We start from the raw sequence: 24,132 nt of genomic DNA, 5'->3' as shown, positions 1-24,132 counted from the left end.
AGCTTTTTCATATATTTTAAACAAAAAACTGATATTGAAAGCCTGTGGCTCATTAAACCACAGATATTTCAGGACCTATTCAGATAAATTCAACTGAAAAATCAAGGAGCATTAACTTGCTGTGCAAAATGGACAATGTAGGGAAATGGTCTTACCCTACAGCACTGTGTCTAGTAACCAAATGTTCTGTGCAGATGTCAAGGAAATCAATGATGAAGTTATTCAGAGTTTGTTTAATTCAGGAATTTTTCAGAGAGTTTGGGTTGAATTTTATTAAAGGAGAGGGAAGCAACTATTTTCAAACAAAACCACAGGCCTTCCAAGAGAAATAGTGAAAGTTACAAACAGCCAGTAATAATAAGTGTGTATATATATGTGTTTGCAGACACACATGTATATATGTGTATGGGGGGTGTTAATTACTATTTACACACCCTTTCACAGTCCTCTGCTTTAAGCATTACAGCCTTGGAGAGGGTATTGATTATGATGTTCTGTTTTGCAGATTGAAATACTGAGGTTTAGGCCGGGCATGGTGGCTCACGCCTGTAATCACAGCACTTTGGGAGGCCGAGGCGGGCGGGTCACGAGGTCAGGAGATCGAGACCATCCTGGCTAACACAGTGAAACCCCGTCTCTACTAAAAATACAAAAAAATTAGCCAGGCATGGTGGCGGGCGCCTGTAGTCCCAGCTAGTCGGGAGGCTGAGGCAGGAGAATGGCGTGAACCTGGGAGGCGGAGCTTGCAGTGAGCCGAGATTGTGCCACTGCACTCCAGCCTGGGCGACAGAGCAAGACTCCCTCTCAAAAAAAAAAAAATACTGAGGTTTAAAGAGATCAGGTGGAGCCAAGTATGGAACCTAGATCTTCCAGCTTGAAATTCACTGTTCTTTCCATTAAGTCCTGCTAAAGGGTCACAAAATGTCCTCAACACAGCCCCTGGTGAGGATTAGAAGGAAGGAGGGGTCTGGCTGTGTGAGTGTCAAGTGTGTAACCTCCATGTTTGTCTCATTTGAGATCCCTGCAGTGAAGTTGAACGAGCTGCTTGAGAACTTTTATGTCACCGTTAAGAAGAGCGACGGCTCAGACTTCCTGGCCACCTCACTCCATGCTATTCGCCGAGGCCTGGACCGCATCCTGAAGAATGCAGGTGTCGGCTTTTCCATCACCAGCAGCACCTTCAGCTCCTCCACCAAGAAACTCAAGGAGAAGCTGTGGGTGCTGAGTAAGGCAGGCATGTCGGGCGCGCGTTCTCGCAACATCGTCTACTTCTCCCTCTCTGACGAGGAGGAGATGTGGCAGGCAGGGTGTCTGGGGGATGACAGCCCTATCACTCTCCTGTCCACTGTGGTCAAGTACAACAGCCAGTACCTGAACATGCGGACGCTGCAGGAGCATGCAGATCTGATGTACGGTGACATCGAGCTGCTCAAAGACCCCCAAAACCAGCCGTACTTTGCCCGGACAGACAGCGTCAAGCGGGAGAGTCGGAGCGGCTCCACCAGAGTGTGTCACGGGAAAATCTACCATGAGCATTCCCGGGGACACAAACAGTGCCCTTACTGCCTCCTCTACAAGTACATGTACATCCACCGGCCGCCCACCCAAATGGAGGCCAAATCCCCCTTCTACCTGACTGCCAGGAAGGAGGCCACAGACATGGGCAGCGTGTGGTACGAGGAGCAGAGAATGGGGCTGCGCTCTCTTCGGGGAATTGTCCCAAACTTAGCCAAGAAGGTCAAGCTGGAAAACTGTGAGAACTTCACCTTTGTCTCGTTCACTCAGGTCTCCCGGAGGCTTGGCTCCCACAGCTGCTGCCAGTGAGCCCTCCCTGGGGCCCAGCCACTGCCCTGTCACCTGCTCAGTGGGCGCTCCCTGGGGCGGCCAGGGCTGGAGCAGCTGGAGCTCCGCGGAGGCAGGGGCTGACTGGGTGTGACCTCCGGTCTGGCAGCTCTCCCACTGGTGTGGCCCGCTCTCCCTTTGTCTTGGGGTTTGCTTTTTAAAATGAAACTAGATGAGTCTAAATCATTCGAATGGTTTATCCAAATGTGTGTCAACTTTGTTAGCTTTTAGAATCTAACACAATGTATAATTGCTACATGCAAGAGTGAGGAAATTCATTTTCTCTAGTGCCTTTCTAGCACAGGTTTTCTTAAAAAAAAAAAAAAAAAAAAAAAAGGAAACTGTTAAGTAGTCATTTAAAAACTCCCAGTAGCGCAGTAGCTTTAGAATGTTAGGAAGACTGTACACTTTGTTGAATTACACTCACAAGGAGGAACTGGAGAGAGGCAGACACGTTCCCTGTTTCCAGCAGACAGATTGCGCTTGACACGCCTTTGTTTTTTTTGTTGGTGGATAACGTGGTTCTGGAGGGCAGGAAGCCTTGTGTCAGGGAAGATCCTCAAGCGACATTCGGTCATCTGACAGGGACTCGGGCTGCTCCCACAGCTCCCAGCAGCGGGAGGAACCCCATCTCAGCTGCCAATGAGAAAATTTTATGACAAAAGATTCACGCACCAGAAGGGTGTCTGTGAGAACAAGGCTTCTAGTGAACTAGACAGTTTGTACCGTGAGGGAATTTCTAGTAGTGAAGGAAAATGGCTTGGAGAAGCCAATCTGTGATCAAAATGTGAAAACCTCCTGACGCAGAAGTGCCTATGTTTTATTTCTCAGCACCATGTGAGAGCTCGTTTGGAACATTTTTTGAGGTTTCTGTCTGTTCTTTGTGTCATCCCATTATTCTGTCAGCATATAGCACTGGATCTATAAAACAAGTAAAGGTAATTTTTAGTCTTAGCCAAGAAAAGCTAACCAAACAAGCTGCAAAAAACACAGATCCCCAAAATTTCTTTATTAAAGAGCTTTGGAATATTTTTGTCAATGTATAACTTTTCAGCCACAATTAGATGTCATCATTTTAGGCTGGCACCAATGCTTGGGACACGATGATTTAGGCACCCCAGCAGGTAAGCAAACCCAGCATTAAGGATGTAGTTATAAAATGAGCGCAGCATGGTAGCTAATGCAGTTTGAAACCATTTCACTCAGGTCAAATGCAACCTGACCACATTATTTAAAAATCAGCAGAATTTTGTAATAACTACTCTGAGTGCAACCACAACTGAAAAAGGAGCCCAAAGAGTGCACAGTAATAGTAACAATAATTTCTAGGAACCTTGACTTTGTATTTGAGAAAAGTCTCCTGTAACTTTATTCCATTATGCTCCTAATATGCTTTCTAATCCCAAATTAAAATTCTAATACAAATTCATTTTGTAGAAGTCTTAAAATCAGTCCTCTTTCTTTTTAAAAACATTATTTTAGTATTTATTTTAATTAATTGGTTTCTTAAAAAATCATATGCTAGTCATTGAGATATGTAATACTTCCTTTACCAGAGAAGACTCAACCAATGCTGCCTTAAGATTTAATGTTATTCCCTTTTTAGTCACTGTGCATTTATAAGTTTGTTTACTAGTTGACATTTCCTGAAAAGAGATTAATTTTGGTATTTCTCCATCTGTATATAAATAACAGGTAATATTTAATCATCAGTGTATGACTTGATATCACATAATGTTCTGGTGTGGTTTCCTGTAGTGATCTTAGGGTTTTGATTTAAAAGAAATACACAAAACATTAGGTACAATTTCCTTTAGTTTGCTAAACACCCAAAGGATATTTTGTTTTGTTGGTTCTGCACTTAAACTGAAATACAAGCTATGTGAACTATTGGGCAAAGCCTGTAGCCTAATTAAATAAAACCTCCATTTTTATTTGAATAGAGTCAAAAAGAAATTGCCATTAGGAATCACTGGGATCTTTTCAGATTTTGACCTTTTCAAAGGTAGCAATAACGACTGCAGAGGTTGTAATCTTTCTGTTGGTAGTGGCTTTTCATCAGCTCAATAATCATCTCTCCCTCAAATGTGTTGCCTATCACCTAGTTGATGTTCCATAAAATCCCTGGGTTCTGAAGTGAATTATTATAATAAAAAATCAGGAGGGCAAATCTTCAGTGGCATCTGATGGAATAAAAGCAGTGTCTGAGCAGCCTAAAAGCTGTTTATGACATTCCACCTTGGGGAACAAGAGTGAGGAACTAAACACAGTCATCAAGTGCTAGCATGTGCTACCCATTGTACTAGGTACTTTATTATGCATTTATGTATATGTGTGTGTGTGAATCTGTGTATACACATGTATACATAAATGTATACACAGACACACACACACACAAACACACACAATATGTGGTTAAGCCTGGTAAGCCTGCTAAAATGGCAAAGCGGCCTGGTGCAGTGGCTCACGCCTGTAATCCCAACACTTTGGGAGGCCAAGGTGGGCGGATCACTTGAGGTCAGGAGTTAAAGATCAGCCTGACCAACCTGGTGAAACCCCGTCTCTACTAAAAATACAAAAATTAGCCTGGTGTGGTGGCAGGTACCTGTAATGCCAGCTACTTGAGAGGCTGAGGCAGGAGAAACGCTTGAACCTGGGAGGTAGAGGTTGCAGCAAGCCGAGACCACGCCACTGCTCTCCAGCCTAGGCAACAAAGCTAGACTCCATCTCAAAAAAATAAAAAATAAAATGGTGAAGCGCCTGTCCATGTGTTTGGCCAAATCCATCCTCCGAGATCTTAAGGGGGCCGGAGTAGGAGTCCTCGTTGGTGTTCTAAGGCAGTTGTTCTGGCTTCCAGTCAGCTCTAAACCTTACCTTGTGGGGACTCCAGGATTTTCTGCTCTTGGCCTGATGCAAGAGAAAGGAGAATCCCCAGAGAGAGAAGTGGGGCGGTAAAGAGCATTTTCTCCACTTACCTTTGGGTTTTTTGTGCTCCCAAGTAGAAATACGTATCAAGAATTCACAAGTTTACTTAAGCACAGGTTGCCCCTGGGCTGTGTGTCAGGGCTGGTGGTACTGCAGGTGTTATGAGAGGATCCGTAGAGTGTCCTTCAGGTGAACTGTTGTCCACAGCACCTTTCATATCTGCTCTAAAGTGAGCCCTACTTTCTGGCTACCGCCCCCCGCCCGCCGAATCTAAGCAGACTCCATGTTGGAAGCTTACTCTGGCACAGAAGCTAGGATGTCGCCTTAAAGGTTATGATTCAATTGAATATAAAGAGTTTAGGGCAGTACCAGGCACATCATAAGCACGCAATAAATGTTAGCCAGCTTAGTTATAGCTTTTGGTAATAACTAATATTATGTAACTAATTTGCATTATACCACTTATTTCTTCCATTATGGAGATTCTGTCTCCCTTAAACTGTTAAACTTGAAAAAGAAACCAAACCTGATAATCTGGTCAAATTAACACATTTCACCCATGAATTCTACCTCCAACACAACCAAGCTCTGATACCTCAGATATAAGCAAAAACAAGTGAAGGAAGAACAGAAAAGCCTTATGGGGCTTTATGAGAAGGTTTTTCCATTGTTTAGTGTGTTTGCAAACAGGAATTTTATGGAAGTACCTAACCAAAGCTGTGAAAGATGGGTCTTCGTGGTCATGTGGCATTTTCCAGCTTTCCTTGGATTTTATGCTACATTAATTTGCCCTGGCTGATAAGTGGTGTTTGAAGAAATGTGAAATTTGGTTACTTTGATTTTTATTTTAATTCAAGCTTATTAAAAGCATCAAGCATTATATGCCACACTCAGCATTTTCATAGACATAGTCATTAGGAGAATCTGGACAAAGTAATACTCTTGTAGAAAAGGAAGCATCTTGCTGTACTTGAAAGATAACTAGACTCGGAGCTGCTTCACTCCTCACTTGGGCAAATGCCGATATCAATTTCCTTAGCTATAAAGTGCCATCAGTGGGATGGATCTCCACGGTGAACCGTGTTGCACTTCTACAATTCCTCGAGGTCATATAATTAGGAAGTGGCAGAGCTAGGACACAAAATTCCTAATTCCTGAAGGAATTCCCAATTCCTGAAGATAGTTAATCTCCTAATTTAGTGCTTCTCACCATATTGGGATGCCTTCTTTAGGAATAAGACTTTTCTTTAACTTTCAAGTTCCACAACTTCTAAAATTATTTTGCTATCTCGAAGCAGCAGAATATTGATCATTTTTCTCAGTTTAGGCTAACACAGTCCACACCGTTACCACTAAAATAAAGTAACAGAATGCTTAAATATGTCCTTATCAAACATCCATCACTTTGTTGCTTTTATGAGATGTAGATTGCTAAAAACTTTTGAGGTAGTAACTGGTTACCTTTAGGCATCAATGAACACAAACAGTGAAGACCTCAGAGAAGAGTGACCTCATTTTCTCTACACGATCTCCAGTGTAGTCTAAGATAAGGCCCATACATAGTTAAAAGCTGGTAACAGCTCTGAACAGAAGTATGCATTAAAAGTTTCAAACTTGTATATATTTTTGAATGCTTTTGTTTTTGGAGTGAATTTTTAATGCTCTGTGTTAAAAGAAAAACGTTCCATCGTGTAGGCAGTGTTCCTAAGTAAAAATCTTTGTTGCATTTTCCCATATAAATGAATCACCCTTATTAAAACAGGAGGAGGGAGGGATTTGTGGTGACCTACCACTGCCCTCCCCTTCTAAGAGAAGAGGAGGCCATGGGATATGATAACTAAATGAACATCTCTGGAAGTTCCTCCATCTGACATGTGTATTCTGACATAACAGAATTTCCCAAGACTTCTTTGAGGAAGGCTGCCCATGCTTCAGACAAAGCTTACCCATTATTATTATGATTTTGAATATTTCTAGTTCATTACAGTCCAAAAAATCTACAGAAGTTCCCCATGTTCAGTGGTTGACCAGAATCTGATTGTTGTGCTCAATGAAAGCCCTTTATTATTTAGCTAATACAACTCATATGGAAGTTAATTATTTCAGGAAATATGTAATAAGACCCAAAACATCACTGGATAATATGTAGATATATTTTAGTTCCATTACTATTCATAGCAATTAGATAACTCTCCCTCCCCACATTGAGGTGAGAATGGGCTCCTAGATACTTGGTGGTCAATATAACTGATTTGATTAATTTGCATTTAACTGTGGTTATTGTTACATCTACTGATTTGTTCAAATAAAAATTTCTAGAAGGCTCAGATTTGACTAACACTGTGTTACATGCTTTTTCGCAGCTGCCATATATTCTCATGTAATTTTTACAACCGCTCTACAAGGTATGTCTAATTATTTCCGTATTACTTACTGAGAATCTAGGCTCAGAGGAGTTAAACTTCCCAAAATCTCACCGATAAGTTGGAGAATTTAAGTTTGTAAGTTGGAGAATGCAGGTTTTCTGCCTCCAAATCTAGTGCTCAGTCCATGAGACAAAACTGCCTCCTGAAGGCCATAGAAGTCCGTTAACTTAAAAGAAAATTAAATACAGTTTTGGTTTGTTTGGCAACTATTTCATCTCAAGCCATACTGTGTCACCCCTCCATGTACTCTCTTACTAAATGATTGGTCACTTGGGAATTGAACCGTTCCTGGAAAGCCTGGCGGTTCCCCAGCGTTTTCTGCCTACTGAGAACCTTCGGTCTTTATCCAATAAGTAATTTGTATTACCTGTCATCTACCTTAAAGGGAAGATGGTCATGTGTATTTATTCTAATAAAACTTAGTTTACAAGCTGCGCCTGTTTCAACATCGGCGTCCCTGCTTAAAAAGTAAAGGAGTTGCCAACTTACACCACAATTACATGCTCAGGTTTTTTACTTTTGCTATTTAATTTTGGTCAGAGGATTTTTATAATCTGTAGGCTACAGCACTGTCATAGAAAAATGTGTATATATATATATATATATATATATATATATATTTTTTTTTTTTTTTTTTTTTTTTTTTTCTTTTTTGAGACAGAGTCTCACTCTGTTGCCCAGGCTGGAGTGCAGTGATGCAATCTCGGCTCACTGCAATCTCTGCCTCCTGGGTTCAAGCCATCCTCTCCCCTCAGCCTCCCAAGTAGCTGGGATTACAAGCGTGCGCCACCACACTCGGCTAATTTTTGTGTTTTTGGTGGAGATGGGGTTTCACCATGTTGGCCAGGCTGGTCTCAAACTCCTGACCTCAGTGATCCACCCGCCTTGACCTCCCAAAATGGAAAAATATACTTATTTACTCACTTGTTTTGTGTTCTTTTTTCCTTTATCAGGGCATATTTATTTTCTCTTTTGAGACTTATAAAGCAATAGGTTATAGGAAACTCTGAGATCATCTAGTCAAATTTCCCCATTTTTATCAATAAGGAAATTTAAGTCCAGAGATATTAAAGGGGCCATCCAAGATCAGCCAAACAATAAGTAATCGATTCAGGACTAGAGAACTAGTCCAGAACTCTCTCCTCCATATCATAGCTGGGAAGATTTCCATTTTCAAAAATAAACAGAACTGCATCTGGCAGAATGACATCCGGCTCGCAGAAGACCCTAGTGAGCTGCTCGTACCTTCCCGGAAAAACCCAGAGGAAGGCCAAATCTCAATTCTAGAATCTAGAAGGAATTGACGTAATTTATGAGGCATGTGGAGGTGGCTTGGGGCAAAAGTTTCCAAGTAGCTCAATTCCTGGCTTACTTCATGAAACAGGCCCTGTGAAATTAAAAACATGAAAACTATTTAGTAGTTGTCCTCTTCCCCAGTCATGTCTATCACCTTACTCGAAGTCAGAGCTCCTGAGCCGGAGAAATACTCGCTGATGCTCTTAACCACTGTTACACTGGGAAGAGAAGTTCATATCCACCCTCTCTTCTTTCTCCCCAATCCATTTCCTCTTCATTCTGTCCCACATAAATCTTAGAGCTAAATCATGAGCAGAAAGCAGAGAAGGACTGACTATTAGACCCATGCTGGCATCCCGAGAATAAAGCCCTTTAGGTGAAGGTAGAAACAATAAATACCGAGTAGCAGAACATGTGAATATTATGGTTTTTTATGTATGATGTTGGTTCAGAGATCCACAAAACCAGGCAATAGGAAGGAAAAGGATGCTGCTTCAATAGAAAAGTGGCAAACTAGAAATTGGACTTGGAAATATGTTCATCACCTTAGCATTGACCTGGGATTTAACTGAAAAAGGGATTCAACAAACATTACATGAACAGGGTCTGGGAAGAAAGGACCACATTTAAGGATGAGTGTAGAGAAAAAAGTAAAATGAGGCATATAAAAAAGTCAGCGGGCCGGGCACAGTGACTCATGCCTATAATCCAAGTGCTCTGGGAGGCCGAGGCAGGCAGATCATCTGAGGTCAGGAGTTTGAGACCAGCCTGGCCAACATGGTAAACCCTGTCTCTACTAAACGTGGCCAACCCCGTCTCTACTAAAAATACAAAAATTAGCTGGGTGTGGTGGCACACGCCTGTAATTCCAGCTACTTGGGAGGCTGAGGCAGGAGAATCGCTTGAACCCAGGAGGCAGAGGTTGCAGTGAGCCAAGATCGTGCCATTGCACTCCAGCCTGGGCAACAAAGCAAGACTCTGTCTCAAAAAAAAAACAAAAGTAACACATTGCCTATAAGAAAACCAAAGAGCATCTGGCTTCAGACTTCTGCTCTATAGCACCAAATGCCAGGAAACAATAGAGAATTGTGAGGGGAAAAGTTGTGACTTTGGAATTTTATACATATTTTATATGTTAAGATACAGAATTTTTTAGTTATGATAACCATCCAGGAAATATACGAGCTATGTAATAGTCTTATGAAGATAATAAATTGTACAGCAACCTATAAGGCTTGATTTAAATAAAACAGTGTTTGCTTAGTATCATAATTTCAGTGGGCTCTGGGCTGTTAAATACCAGGACATTATCCACTAAAGGAAGGGTATGTATGCTTTTAAATAGATAATATGGCTAGAAGCTACATATCTAAAAGCACCCAAAGTCCTCATATGAATGGCTAAATTAATACAAGAAGATGTAATAAATGCCATACCACAGCATCATGTTTCTTCATTTTTATTACTGAAATAATGCATGATAATTCTGGTATAAATAGAAAATTCAAGTATGTCTTTTACAAATAAAATATAAATTGCTCTCAATTTTCCCCCACCACCATTTAAAACACTGTATCCTGAAAGAGTCCATTGCTTTCAAGTGAGAAAAGCCAAGAGTCCCCACCATTGGGGGTTGAGTAGCCTAGACTAGAGCTTGTAGACTGAAGCCCACGTGCTTTTCCATGCTCAAACGCAGAACTAAAAACAGGTAGAAAATCAGAAAATTGCACAATAGACGTCTGTGTTTCAAAAAGCAATCAAGAAAAAAAAACCAAAAACTTGTTTTAGAATACAAATGCAAGAAAAGTTCAATTTCAACAGCAGAAAGATGGCCTGGGGCAGTGAGGTGCTTTCCTTAGCTGTACTTGAAGTTTTATGGAACGCTGTTTAAATTCAGATATTAAGGGAATGAATGCAGTTTTAAAAATCCGAATTACTTCTGGAGTCTACAATGTCAGTGTTAGAACTAAAGCTGGATTGTTTTGTTTTGTTTTGTTTTCATTTGCTTGCACTAGAAGGCCTTGGAAACACACAGGAGTGTAGAGTATCGTCAGCTCCGATGCTCAGTTTCTCCCTGGCAATAGAACAGTTTTATCTGTGCCCCAAGTTTTTGCCAATTTAAACTCTAAACTAAATTTTCAACGACACCAGCATGTTTGCTTTAAATTTAGCAATAGAATAGGCATTGATTGATTTTCATTTCCTTAGTTTTTCATTCTGAAACAGAGCAAAACGTCTTCCCAAAGAGATGGAGAGAATCTCTTCTGGGTAGATTCCAAGTATAACCTGTCCCAGGGCCCGCTTGCTTAGCTGTAACTGACAAAAGTCTGTTCAATTGAACTATTTAGATAAGCGCAATGTTTTTATTTAAAAATTTAATATTTTCTATGGGGCTGTATTTTCCAAATAATAGCAACAAAACTGTCCTAATGTTTTCACTGTTCTGTAATTTTGTTTTAATGTAGAGGATATCCATAATTTCTTAACACTGGAAACATCATTCTGAACGATGTAGGAAGTGGTCAGTAATGTGAATGATGTTATTGTACCGTCTCCAGCTTTTTCTTTCTTCCCCCAGATGGGCGCACCTGTGCATACATCACTGTGCATGCGGGGGCACGTGAGTGGGAAAGCGGGTGTCACTCCTGTTTTCTGTCTTAGAGCGTCAGCGTTGGAAGGAATTTTTTTTTTGTTCATCCAGTCCAGCCCTCTAGTTGATAGTCCAGTAGTCTGTTAACAATTTGTAAGGGTCTGGGTTATATTTTAAAAGTTGTTGTTGTTGTTGTTGTTGTTTTGGGTTCACTTATGTATATGCAGCTTGACTGTTCAACCCAGATTTTTGAACAATAAAAAAATTTCATGTATACTTTCTGTTTTCTAAACTTAGTTATTTTAACTTAATCAGCGGCCTGTCTGGTTTCTGAATAGTGTTTTAGTGTCACGTTCCTGGAGGTAATGTTTGTCTTTGTAGTTTGCGATGTTAGGACGTTACGAGAATTCCACAGCCATATTCTGTGCCTCTGAGTCAATCCTCTGGGTGGAATAGTTGTTCCAGCAGAGTTGCCTCTGGTTTTCTGACTTAGATTTGCCTCACTGGGCAGGCCTGAGGTCCTGTGTGGGACAGTATCACGGTGAATGTATATTGACCATTGTGTACATGCTGCTAATTAATATTTTTCTGCTCTTTAAATGATTATGGCTTTTGGAGACTACATTTAATTCTCAAAACTTTTAATGTAGAAATGTACTGTTCTGTATAGAGAGAGCAGTTAAAAAATAATTTCTAAGAAACAAGTTTCTGAAAAATATATATGTATATATTTTTTGATGGAGTCTCTCTCTGTCGCCCAGGCTGGAGTGCAGTGGCGCTATCTCGGCTCCCTGCAACCTCCGCCTCCCAAGTTCAAGCAGTTCTCCTGCCTCAGCCTCTCGAGTCGCTGCGACTACAGGCACCTGCTACCAAGTCTGGCTAATTTTTGTATTTTGAGTAGAGACAGGATTTCACCATGTTGGCCAGGCTGGTCTCGAACTCCTGACCTCAAGTGATCTGCCCACCTTGGCCTCTGAAAGTAAGAAATCCACTTTTAAAAATTATTGTACTCAATGTTTTTAAAGAGAGTTTATTTTTTGAGGTATATTCTAAATTATTTAAGCATTTCCTTCAAAATAATTTAGAGGCGTAGAGTACATGGAGGCATAGATGAAGTGCAAATTGGCCTTGAGCAGATAATTGTTAAATTATCTGTGATGAGTATGTGAGGGTTCATTACCCTCTTCCCTGTTCTTTCCTGTATGTTTAAAATTTTCCGTTGAGGAACATGTAAGAGGAAACACTAGAGATTCCACAAGCCTCCTCATCGATCTCATAGAACCACAGAATCTTCTAGCTAAAAGGAGAGGCCTGAGAAGATGATGCTGGCAAGAGCAGATTGCAGGTCGATTTTCCAGGTGAACACGCTGGGTGGTGCCAGTGATGATAAGAGCTGGTGGAGTTGAGGCCCTTGCTTTGAACTTGGCCTCATTTGTACCTACCACAAGGTGGAGCCTGGAACACCTTTTGTTCTCTCCCTTGAATGCAGACAGTAAGCAGATCAGGCCTAAGAGAACTGTAGTTATGACGCCCGGACTGAAATGGGATCCAGTCATGCTGTGAAGATGGCAAACTGAGCCAGGAGGTCCAAGGGGCTGGAATGGCACGTGGCCTTCGCCTCCGCCTCTGGGACAGACATTCCTGGGCAGCGCTAGTGAGGCATGGGGTAGATACCTCAGGGCCCTTGGGTGCCTGGCGTCCACCACCCTCATTGATGTGTCACAACCTTGCCTCCCCGGGCCTGAAGAGGCCTTGTGACCAATATGTCCTGGCGTATTTTAGAAGATGTGTGTCCCCATCTTCCCATCCCTCCTCAATACATTTCCTTTTCCTTCTCTTCCTTTCAGTTTCCCTGTTTTATTCCTTCCTCCGCCTAGGAGAGTTTTCATCACCATCTTTTCTGGTTAGACACCAGGGACAGACATGAAAGACATTAAACAAGATGTATTTCAGCAATAAACAACATTCCTGTATTTCTCAGGGGATCCCAAAGAAATAAGGATGAGAAATAAAAATTCCTGCCGGGGCATTTACAGTGTACTCAGCTGCTGAAATGTTCAAAATGCAATCAAGGAAGTAATTTAGCACGTTTCTAATATACTTAACTATGGCAATCACGCTGAAGAGTTTGGCCAGATTCAAAGAATGCAGTGAATCTTTTTGGATGTTATTAAAGAATCTAAAGGCCACCAATAACAAATACATTTTTGACAGTTACTAGTTAATATATATTTGTGCTTTGTTGTGTGTCCTTGGATAATGGCCCAGAATTGAGAGGATGTGATTTGACCTCCCCACTAGGCAGGGAAAACTACGTTTCAGATGTTTCCTTTTGTTCTGTATTCTCAGTACATGTGCAGACTACTAGGTATTGGTCAGTACCATGGATTCCTCTTTCTTTTTTCTTTTCTTTTTTTTTTAAGATGGAGTTTCGTTCTTGTTGCCCAGGCGGGAGTGCAATGGTGCAATCTCAGCTCACTGCAGCTTCCGCCTTCCAGGTTCAAGCGATTCTCCTGCCTCAGCCTCCCAGGTAGCTGCGATTACAGGTACCCGCCACCACGCCCAGCTAATGTTTTGTATTTTTAGTAGAGACAGGGTTTCACCTTGTTGGCCAGGCTGGTCTCGAATTCGTGACCTCAGGTGATCCACCTGCCTCGGCCTCCCAAAGTGCTGGGATTACAGCCATGAGCCACTGCGCCTGGCCGGATGCCTCTTGCTCTCTCATTACTTCTCAGTGTAAACTATCCAGCCGGGGCACTGTTGCCCAGGGGTCAGTCATTTATGTAGTACCTTCACAATGTTTGTAATAACTGAGTCCACTTGTCCTATTATTTATTTGATATTTTCTTTAAATTGATTCATTTTTACTTGAATTTATATTAAAGTAAAGAATGAGAATATTAATACATGCAAAGCACTCAAAACAATACCTGGTACAGAGTAACTGTCTAGAAAAAATAGTAACTAGGCTGGATGAGGTGACTCATGCTTGTAATCCCAACACTTTGGGAGGCTGAGGTAGGAGGATCACTTGAGCCCAGGAATTTGAGACCAGCCTCAGCAACATTGTGAGACCCCATCTCCACAGAAAATTAAAAATTAGCCAGGTCTGGTGGCATACATGTGTAGTCCTAGCTACTTGAGAGGCTGAGGTGAGAGGATCGCTTGAGCTGGGGAAGTTGAGGCTGCAGTGAACTGAGATTATACCAATTCACTCCAGCCTGGGGAACAGCATGAGACCCTGCCAAAAAAAGAAGAGAGAGAGAAGAAAAGGAAAGAAAGAACAAAAAGTAACTATTAGCTATGGTTATTATTATTTATATTACTATATAAATGCTATATTACTTGCAATAACTATACATAGCTATTAAAAGTGTTTGCCCATATGTACCCCTAAGAGTTACTTCTTAGCATCACCAGTGGCACTTTGGGAAATAGCTCCCCCTCCCCCTGAAATGATCTTCTTGGTTTCCATGCGATCTTAAGTATCACTGTCTCCAGGTTTTTCTGCAGCATCTCCGGATTCTTTCTCTGGCTCCTCATCCTTTGACACTCTCATTTATATGGATTCAATTTTATACACTTTCTCAGGATGGTTTCGTCTACTTCCATGGTCGTAGCATAAGCAGACCTAGATTTTTTTTTCCTTCAACTTTTAAGTTCAGGGGTATGTGTGCAGGATGTGCAGGTGTGTTACATAGGTAAATGTGTGCCATGGTGGTTTGCTGCACAGATCATCCCATCATCTATGTATTAAGCCCAGCATCCATTAGCTGTTCTTCCTGATGCTCTCCCTCCCTCCACCCCACCCCTGACAGGCCCCAGAGCGTGTTGTGCCCACCATGTGTCCATGTGTTGTCATCATTCAGCTCCTACTTATAAGTGAGTACATACCGTATTTGGTTTTCTGGTCCTGCGTTAGTTTGCTGAGGATAACGGCTTCCAGCTCCATCCATGTCCCTGCAAAGAACATGATCTTGTTCCTTTTTATGACTGCATAGTATTCCATGGGTATAGATACCACATTTTCTTTATCTGGTCTGTCATTGATGGGCATTTAGGATGATTCCATATCCTTGCTATTGTGAATAGCGCTGCAGTGGACATACGCATGCGTGTATCTTTATAATAGAATAATTTGTATTCCTTTGGGTATATACCCCGTAATGGGATTGCTGGGCCAAATGGTTTCTGCCTCTAGGTCTTTGAGGAATCGCCACACTGTCTTCCACAATGGTTGAACTAGTTTACACTCCCACCAACAGTATAAAAGCGTTCCTTTTTCTCCACAACCTCGCCAGCATCTGTTATTTGACTTTTTAATAATAGCCATCCTGACTGGTGTGAGATGGTATCTCATTGTGGCTTTGATTTGCATTTCTCTAATGATCAGTGAGGCTGAGCTTTTTTTCATATGGTTATTGGCTGCTTGTATGTCTTCTTTTAAGAAGTGTCTGTTCATGTCCTTTGCCTACTTTTTAATGGGGTTGGTTTTTTCTTGTAAATTTGTTTAAGTTCCTTGTAGATTCTGGATATTAGACCTTTGTCAGATGGATAGATGGCAAAAATTTTCTCCCATTCCATAGGTTGTCTGTTCATTCCGATGACAGTGTCTTTTGCTGTGCAGAAACTCTTTAGTCTAATTAGATACCATTTGTCAATATGTGCTTTTGTTGCAATTGCTTTTGGCATTTTTGTCAAGAAATCTTTGTCCGTGTCTATGTCTTGAATGATATTGCCTAGATTTTCTTCTAGGATTTTTATAGTTTTGGGTTTTACATTTAAGTCTTTATTCCATCTTGAGTTAATTTTCGTATATGGTGTAAGGAAGGGGTCCAGTTTCAATTTTCTGCATATGGCTAGCCAGTTCTCCCAGCACCATTTATTAAGTAGAGAGTCCTTTCTCCATTGCTTGTTTTTATCAAGTTTGTCAAAGATCAGATGGTTGTAGGTGTGTGGCCTTATTTTGGGGTTCTCTAGTCTGTTGCATTGTAGTCCTAGATTTTCTAAACCTTTATCAACTGGGCTTCTTCAGCTGAACCACAGAACACAGAAAACGACTCGAGGCCCTATTTTCTCAGTTCTTCAAGAACTGAGGTGCATAACTAGTACCATTCCAGGTGCAGGGAGAGACGTTCATTCATTCCAGACTGAAGCCTTGGGGCTTTCCGGCTGGCTCCTGCAGTGGAATCCCAGTTGAAACAGGCTCCTCAACCCCATGCCCCACCCTGTCTTTCCTTCCTAAGGAAATGGCACCTGTACCTACCTTGTTGCCCAAGCCAGAAACCTGACAGGTCATACTAGGACCTCCCTCTTTCCTCTTCTCCTTCCTCCAAAATCAGTTTCCATTATCTAGTCATTCTACTTGCCTTTGAATATCTTCCCTTCTCATTCTCCTCACTGCCACCAACTTGGTCAGCGCACACAACTTTGCCCAATTATTATTCAGAAGTTGCCTGAGTGGCCTCCTTGCCTCTTGCCTCCACCAGTCCCTCCCCAACTGCTTCCTAGAAGCCTCACTACACACAAGTCTTATTCTATCATTTCTTCCTTCCTGGCTTGCCAAAACTTTTCTGATAAAGTTCCACATTGGCCACGTGGACTGTCGGATCTTGCATTTACGCCATGCCCTCCCTCTCTCCCGCCCTTCCCTCCCACCTGCTCCTCTGCCAACACACCCTGCTCTCGTAAAATTCATGCTGCTTCTTCAGTTCTCATCTGGCACACGATATATGAGAGCTCCTCCTGAGAGGCAAGCTAGGCCTCTTGCATTCTGCTGCCTCAGAGGACAGCAATGTTGAACAAAGCTACAAACCAACCACGGTCACCTGCAAGGCATCTGCCATTCCCAAGGAGCCACATGTATTCAAATGGAGTAGCTTTCTGTCTGTGAGCATTTGACTCATGGAGTGGCTAAATTAGGAAAAGAAGTCATTTATCTAATAAAGGTCAGCACCTCCTAGCGTAGAGGTCTGTGTCTCAGCCAGTGGCTGCTCAGAGCCTGTATTTTCTTTTTCTTTCTTTCTTTTTTTTTTTTTTTTTTGAGACGGAGTCTCGCTCTGTCACCCAGGCTGGAGTGCAGTGGCGCGATCTCGGCTCACTGCAAGCTCCACCTCCCGGGTTCACGCCATTGTCCTGCCTCAGCGTTCCGAGCAGCTGGGACTACAGGCGCCCGCCACCTCGGCCGGCTAGTTTTTTGTATTTTTAGTAGAGACGGGGTTTCACCGTGTTAGCCAGGATGGTCTTGATCTCCTGACCTCGTAATCCGCCCGCTTCAGCCTCCCAAAGTGCTGGGATTACAGGCGTGAGCCACTGCGCCCGGCCTCAGAGCCTGTATTTTCAATGGTGGATGTTTCCCTCAGAGAACTTGAATGAATAGGCTCAGCAATGAAGACCAAGGGGCTGGCACAACCCATGTTTTCTTAACAGAACTATGCTGACAGCTTCACTGTATTTGCTACAATATTGCAAGGTTCCAGATCCTCCAAGAGCCTTGGTAATGTCTGTGGCATTGAGATTTCCAAAACACTGTATTGGAGAAGCATCTACTAAGGTAGCAGCTAACCTCCTTTTGATCAAAAGATTTTAACCTGGGACTAATGGCTGGGCTTCAGGGAGTCCAAGGACCCCTACAATTACAGGCATAGTTTTTTGTCTATGTGCATGTGGGGAGAAAGTCCACTTGGAAGGAGGGTCCACTCTCCAGAGAGTCCATTGCTTAGGACCAAGATGCCAGTTTTCCCTTTGGACGCCTGACCGATTTCATTTATTCATTAGAATATTTGAACACTTGCTATGATGTGCCAGGCACTGTTCTAAGCAATAGAGAAATGCATCAGAAAACACAAAAACATCGGCACGCATGGCACTTTTATTCTAGATGGAGAAGGAAGACAATATAAATTACATTCTATGTTTTGTTGTTGTCGGTTTTGTTTGTTTGTTTGTTTGTTTTTGAGATGGAGTCTTGCTCTGTCGCCAGGCTGGAGTGCAGTGGCACAATCAGCTCACTGCAATCTCCGCCTCCCGGGTTCAAGCAATTCCCCTGCCTCAGCCTCCCGAGTAGCTGGGACTACAGGCGTGCACCACCACACCTGGCTAATTTTTTGTATTTTAGTAGAGACGGGATTTCACCATGTTGGCCAGGATGGTCTCGATCTCCTGACCTCGTGATCCGCCCACCTCGGCCTCCCGAAGTGCTGGGATTACAGGCATGAGCCACCACACCTGGCCCATTACATTCTATGTTAAAGGGTCTAAGTGCCACAGAGAAAAATTAAGCAAGAGTATACTGGGAAAGGGAGATGAAATTTTAAATAGAGTGGTCAAAGAAGGCATCATTGAAAAGATGCCATTTAAGTTGAGACTTGAGGCTGTTGAGGGAGCAAGCGACATGGATACCAGAAAGAGGACCATCCCAGGCAGAAGGAACCGCAAGGGCAAGGCCCTGAGGTCCCAGAGGTATCCAGAAGACTCTCTTCAAAGTTCCTTTCGCCTGACACTAAAGCTGAAGCAGGGGCTAAGAAAACATCATCACCTTCTGGCAAAGTGGAGGGGCTGAGCTGCTCAGGTCAAACCATTTTCTGTTGATGGACCAGGCTGGTTTATCTAAAGCTGCATAAAATAAGGATATGGCTCTGGGCCGGAGACTGACATTCATCATCTTTCAGACATGCTAGTTCCACAGCTGGATGGAGGCATATAGAGTTTTGCCTCAAATCCCAATTGTCATCTGGCCATTCTTTTTTTTTTTCTTTTTCGAGATGGAGTCTCACTCTGTCACCCAGGCTGGAGTGCAGTGGCGCGATCTCAGCTCACTGCAAGCTCCGCCTCCCAGGTTCACGCCATTCTCCTGCCTCAGCCTCCTGAGTAGCCGGGACTACAGGTGCCCGCCACTACGCCCAGCTAATTTTTTTTTTTTTGTATTTTTAGTAGAGACGGGGTTTCACCATGTTAGCCAGGATGGTCTCGATCTCCTGACCTCGTGATCCGCCCACCTTACCTTCCCAAAGTGCTGGAATTATAGGCGTGAGCCACCGCGCCCGGCCGGCCATTGGCCATTCTCAATAGACCAGCAACCTCTCCACAGAAGAGCTAAATAACACTAACAGAAAAAGGGAACCTGTGTGTTAAAATTCAAGGAGGAGGCCAGGCACAGTGGCTTACACCTGTAATCCCAGTAGTTTGGGAGGCTGAGGCAGGCAGATCACTTGAGGCCAGGAGTTCAAAACCAGCCTGCTCAACATGGCAAAACCCCATATCTACTAAAAATACAAAAATTAGCCTGACCTGGTGGTGCACGCCTGTAATCCCACCTGTAATCCCAGCTATTTGGGAGGCTGAGGCAGGAGAATCACTTAAACCTGGGAGGTGGAGGTTGCAGTGAGCTGAGGTTGTGCCACTGCACTCCAGCGTGAGTGACAGAGTGAGACTCTGTCTTAAAAAAGAAAAAAAAAAATTCAGGCATAGCACAATGGCTCACACTTGTAATCCCAGCACTTTGGGAAGCCCAGACGGGTGGATCACAAGGTCAGGAGTTCATCACCATCTTGGCCAACATGGTGAAACCCCGTCTCCACTAAAAATGCAAAAGAAAAAAAAAATTAGCCAGTCATGGTGGCGCATGCCTGTAGTCCCAGCTACTCAGGAGGCTGAGGCAAGAGAATCGCTTGAACCCAGGAGGCAGAGGTTGCAATGAGCTGAGATTGCGCCACTGCACTCCAGCCTGGGCAACAGAGTGAGACTCCATCTCAAAAAATTCAAGGGGGAGGCCAGGCACAGTGGCTAATGCCTATAATCCCAGCACTTTGGGAGGCCAAGACAGGAGGATCACTTGAGCCCGGGAGGATCACTTGAGCCCAGGAATCCCAGACCAGCCTGGGCAACATAGTGAGACCTCGTCTCTACTAAAAATTAAAAAAAGAAAGAAAAACCCACAAAAAATTATCCAGGTGTGGCAGCCTGTAGTCTCAACTACTCAGGAGGATGAGGCGGGAGGATCACTTGAACCCAGGAGGTTGAAGCTGCAGTGAGCTGAGATTGCACCACTGCATTCCAGCCTGGTGACAGAGTGAGACCATGTCTCAAAAACTAAAATAAAATAAAAAGATCAGAGAAAGTATACATTAAAATTCAAGGTGAAAAAACCTTCACTTTTCCTGTTTTGTTTGTTCCAACAAATAGACTCATCTCATAATATTCTGTATATTTGTAATCCATTGTAAAGATGTTGGTTTTTACTCTTAGTGAGATGGACACTCATTAGAGTTTTTATTAATTTTTATTGTGGTAAAATACACATAAATTTACCATCTTAACCATTTTTAAATGTACAGTTCAGTGGCATTCAGTGCATTCACATTGCTATGTGACTGATACTACTTTCTATCCATCTCCAGAACTTTTTCATCGTGTACTGAAAACCTGCACTCATTAAACAGTAACTCCTCATTCTCCCCTTCCCCCAGTGCCTGGCCACTGTTTACTTTCTATGAATTTGACTACTCTAGGTACTTCATGTATATAGAATCATACAATATTTGTCCCATATGTCTTACAGGTTCATCCATCTTGTTGCATGTATCTGAATGTCATTCCTTTTCAAGGGTGAATAATATTCCATCGCATGGATATACCACGTTTTGTTTAATCATTCATCTGTTGATGAACATTTGGGTTGCTTCTACCTTTTGGCTATTGTGAATAATGCTGTTATGAACAAGGGTGTACAAATATCTGTGCAAGTCCCTGCTTTCAGTTCTTCTGGATATATGCCCAGAAGTGGAATTGCTGGATCAAATGATGATAATTCTTAAGTTTAATTTTTTGAGGAGCCACCATACTATTTCCACAGAGGGTGTACCATTTTACATCCCTACCAACAGTGCTCAAGGGTTCCAGTTTTTCCACATCCTCACCAACAATTATTATTTTCTTTTTTTTTTTTTTTTTTAAATAGTAGCCATCCTGGTAAGTGGGGAGTAGAACCTCACTGTGGTTTTGATTTGCTTTTCCCTAATGATTAGCAATGTTGACCATCTTTCATGTGCCTTACTTATTTTTAAAAGATCACTCTGGAGGCTGTGTTGAATGTTGTTAACTGTAGGATGATGGGATGGAGGGCAGGGGAAAAAACATGGAAGGTAGAAGACTATTTACAAGGCTGTTGCAGTATTCTAGCCAAATAATTATGGTGGCTTGGAACAAGATGACAGTGGTGGAGGTGGTAAGAGTTCATGGGACTCTGGATATATGTTGAGGCCAGAGCTGATAAAATTGAAAGAGGAATGTGAAAGAAAGGAAAGTCTAGAATGACTCCTATCTTTATGCCCATGCAAATGGCCATCTACTGAGATGGAGAATGCTGGCAGAATAGTACACTGGGAGGGTAATATCTCACCCACCCTCATGAGAGGGTGAGATATCAAGAACCCAATTTTAGGCTGGGTACGGTGGTTCACACCTATAATCCCAACTTTGGGAGGCCAAGGTGGGAGGATTACCTGAGCTCAGGAGGTTGAAGATTCAGTGAGCCACAATCATTGCACCATTGCATTCTAGCATGGGTGACAGTGTGAGACCCTGTCTCAAAAAGCAAAAGAAAACAAAACAAAAACACCAATTGTCTTGATTCCCAGCCAATGCACCAAAAAGATAAAATAAAATCCAGTGAACATGTAGACATGTAAGTTTGGATCCCTATTGGATTTTCACGTGGAGATACTGACAATACATGCTGACATTAGGTACGAGAGTCCGGAGATCAAGGGTGTTTCTGTTATCTTTTGCTGCACAATAAACTTCCCTAAAACTCAGAAGTTTAAAACAGCAACAATTTCTTATTTCTTACAACTCTGTGGGTTGACTGCATACAGCTGGCCAGTTCTGCTCTATGTGGCATCAGTTGGGGTTACTCATCTGGCTGCATTCAGCTGGTGGCTGGGCTGAGCAGAAAGGTCCAAGAAGGCTTCACTCACATTTCTGGCACCTCAGTGCTCCATGTGACCTCTCCACATAGTTAGCTTGGGCTTCCTCACAACATGGCGATCACAGGGAGTCAGATGTTTTACATAGTGGTTGGCTGTCCACAGAGGACAAGAGCAGAAGCTGTCAGGCCTCTTAAAGCTAGGTCTAAACTGACATAGCATCTCTTCTGCCATATCCTATTCGTCAAAACAGGTCACAAGGCCAGCACATATGTGAGGGAAGGAAAACAGACTCCACCTTTTGATGAGAACAGTGGCATATGTTGACAGGGATGGGAGGAATTGATGGCAGCCATCTTTGGAGACTACCCACCACCGAGTGGGGTATCAGGGTTGGTGGTATAAGTTTGAAAGTAATCAAAGGATAGTTGGTACCTAAAGCTGTGCCACTGGATAAGATTACTCAGGGAATGACTGTGGATAGAGAAAAGATGAAAAGGCTAATCTCTAGGCTATTCCAGCCTTTTGCACTTGGAAGGGGAAACCAGCAAATGACCCTGAGAAGGAACAACCAATAAGGTAGGAGGAAAACCAGGAGAGAGTGGTGTTGACGAAGTCAAGTGAGACAGCGTTCCAAGAACGCTGAGTAATGTTAGGAAATGGAAAAGTCATGCTGAATAGAGTTCTAAGAATATCCATCTTGCTACCTCACTGAGCTCTTGGGAAAAAATTAATATCGTGTGAGGACGCCTTGCTTTTTCCATTTTTTTTTTTTTTGAGACAGAGTCTCCCTCTGTTGCCCAGGCTAGAGTGCAGTGGCGTGATCTCGGCTCACTGCAATCTCCGCCTCCCAGGTTCAAGCGATTCTCCTGCCTCGGCCTCTCGAGTAGCTGGGACTACAGGTGCGTGCCACCACACCTGGCTAAATTTTTGTATTTTTAGTAGAGATGGGGTTTCACTGTGTTAGCCAGAATGGTCTCAATCTCCTGACCTCGTGATCCGCCCACCTCAGCCTCCCAAAGTGCTGGGATTACAGGTGTGAGCCACCACACCTGGTCACTTTTTCCTTCTTAAAAGGCTTTTGAAGGTAGAGATACAAAAGAAAACTGGAGGAAAGAAAGGTAGATGGAGAGGGAGGTGAGCAAAGAGAAATTTGGGGAAGGACCCAACAACTAAATGCAAGAGATTGCGAAGACAGATGGGGCTGGAGTTGAAAGGCAGATGTAAACAGAACACACCTATCTCTGAATTTGCAGACACGAAGAGTAATATTCTTTCAGTGCCTCACATGTTCCCCTTTCCGAAGAGCTGATGAGGGCCGGATAGGTTTATCTCTGTACCTGCCTTTGCCCACAGATGTTCAGTGTCTCCCAGCTGTGTACTGAGCTAAAGAGTCTCTGGCGCAACCTGGAATTCCAGATGCTGTGGAATGAACCTAGCCTCCGGTTAGCCTCGTTTCCAGTTATCTGCCTAGACAGGTCTCTCTGTGCTCCAGGCAAATCGAGCTTTTGGTCTCCTCACAATGCCCCCAAACCTGCTTTCCTCCTGCCTCTGTGCAGGTGTTTCCTTTGCTTTCAATGTTGCTGTCTTTCCTGGAAACCTTCTCATCTTGAAAACCAAGTTCCAATGCTTGTTCTGATTTAGCTTTTATTGGTCCTTTCAGGCTCCCGTCCCCATTCTCTCCTCTCCAGGCTGCTCCCAGGATTAGCTTTTAGTGTGCTTGTCTCACCCACTCTAGACTGTCAGACTCTTGAGGACAGTGACTGTCCTCCTCCTCTTCCTCACTGACCATGTTCATTATTTGCACTTCTTTAAAAAGCCTGTGGGCAGCCAGGTGCGGTGGCTCAGACCTGTAATCCCAGCACTTTGGGAGGCCGAAGCAGGTGGATCACTTAAGGCCAGGAGTTCAAGAACCAGCCTGGCCAACGTGGCAAACCCCATCTCTACTAAAACCATAAAAAATTAGCTGGGCGTGGTGGCGCACACCTTTAATTCCAGCTACTCAGGAGGCTGAGGCATGGGAATCACTTGACACTGGGAGGCAGAGGTTGCAGTGAGCTGAGATGCTGCCATTGCACTCCAGTCTGGGCAACAGAGTGAGACCCTGTGTAAAAAAAAAAAAAAAAAA

General features: G+C 43.0%; 1 protein-coding gene across 4 annotated transcripts in view; it reads left to right on the top strand.

The window, feature by feature from the left end:
* The window catches only part of KIAA1958 (KIAA1958 ortholog), a 170,455-nt gene extending 166,032 nt beyond the window's left edge, over positions 1 to 4,423 (top strand). For 2 of the 4 annotated variants that reach the window (XR_012424464.1, XM_074016811.1), the window contains one exon: positions 1,018 to 2,183. Coding sequence is in view for 3 of the 4 variants with exons in the window: in XM_074016811.1 (XP_073872912.1) it covers positions 1,018 to 1,049 (32 nt within the window). In the remaining variant the exon portion in view is untranslated. Of the gene's footprint in view, positions 1 to 1,017 lie in introns of all 4 variants that reach the window. The other 2 variants (XM_005581049.4, XM_074016810.1) reach the window with 1 other exon arrangement.
* The last annotated feature ends 19,709 nt before the right edge of the window (positions 4,424 to 24,132 follow it).

This window comes from Macaca fascicularis, chromosome 15 (assembly GCF_037993035.2).
Source record: "Macaca fascicularis isolate 582-1 chromosome 15, T2T-MFA8v1.1".
Classification (NCBI taxonomy): domain Eukaryota; kingdom Metazoa; phylum Chordata; class Mammalia; order Primates; family Cercopithecidae; genus Macaca; species Macaca fascicularis.
This window is presented reverse-complemented; position numbering and strand designations above follow the sequence as displayed.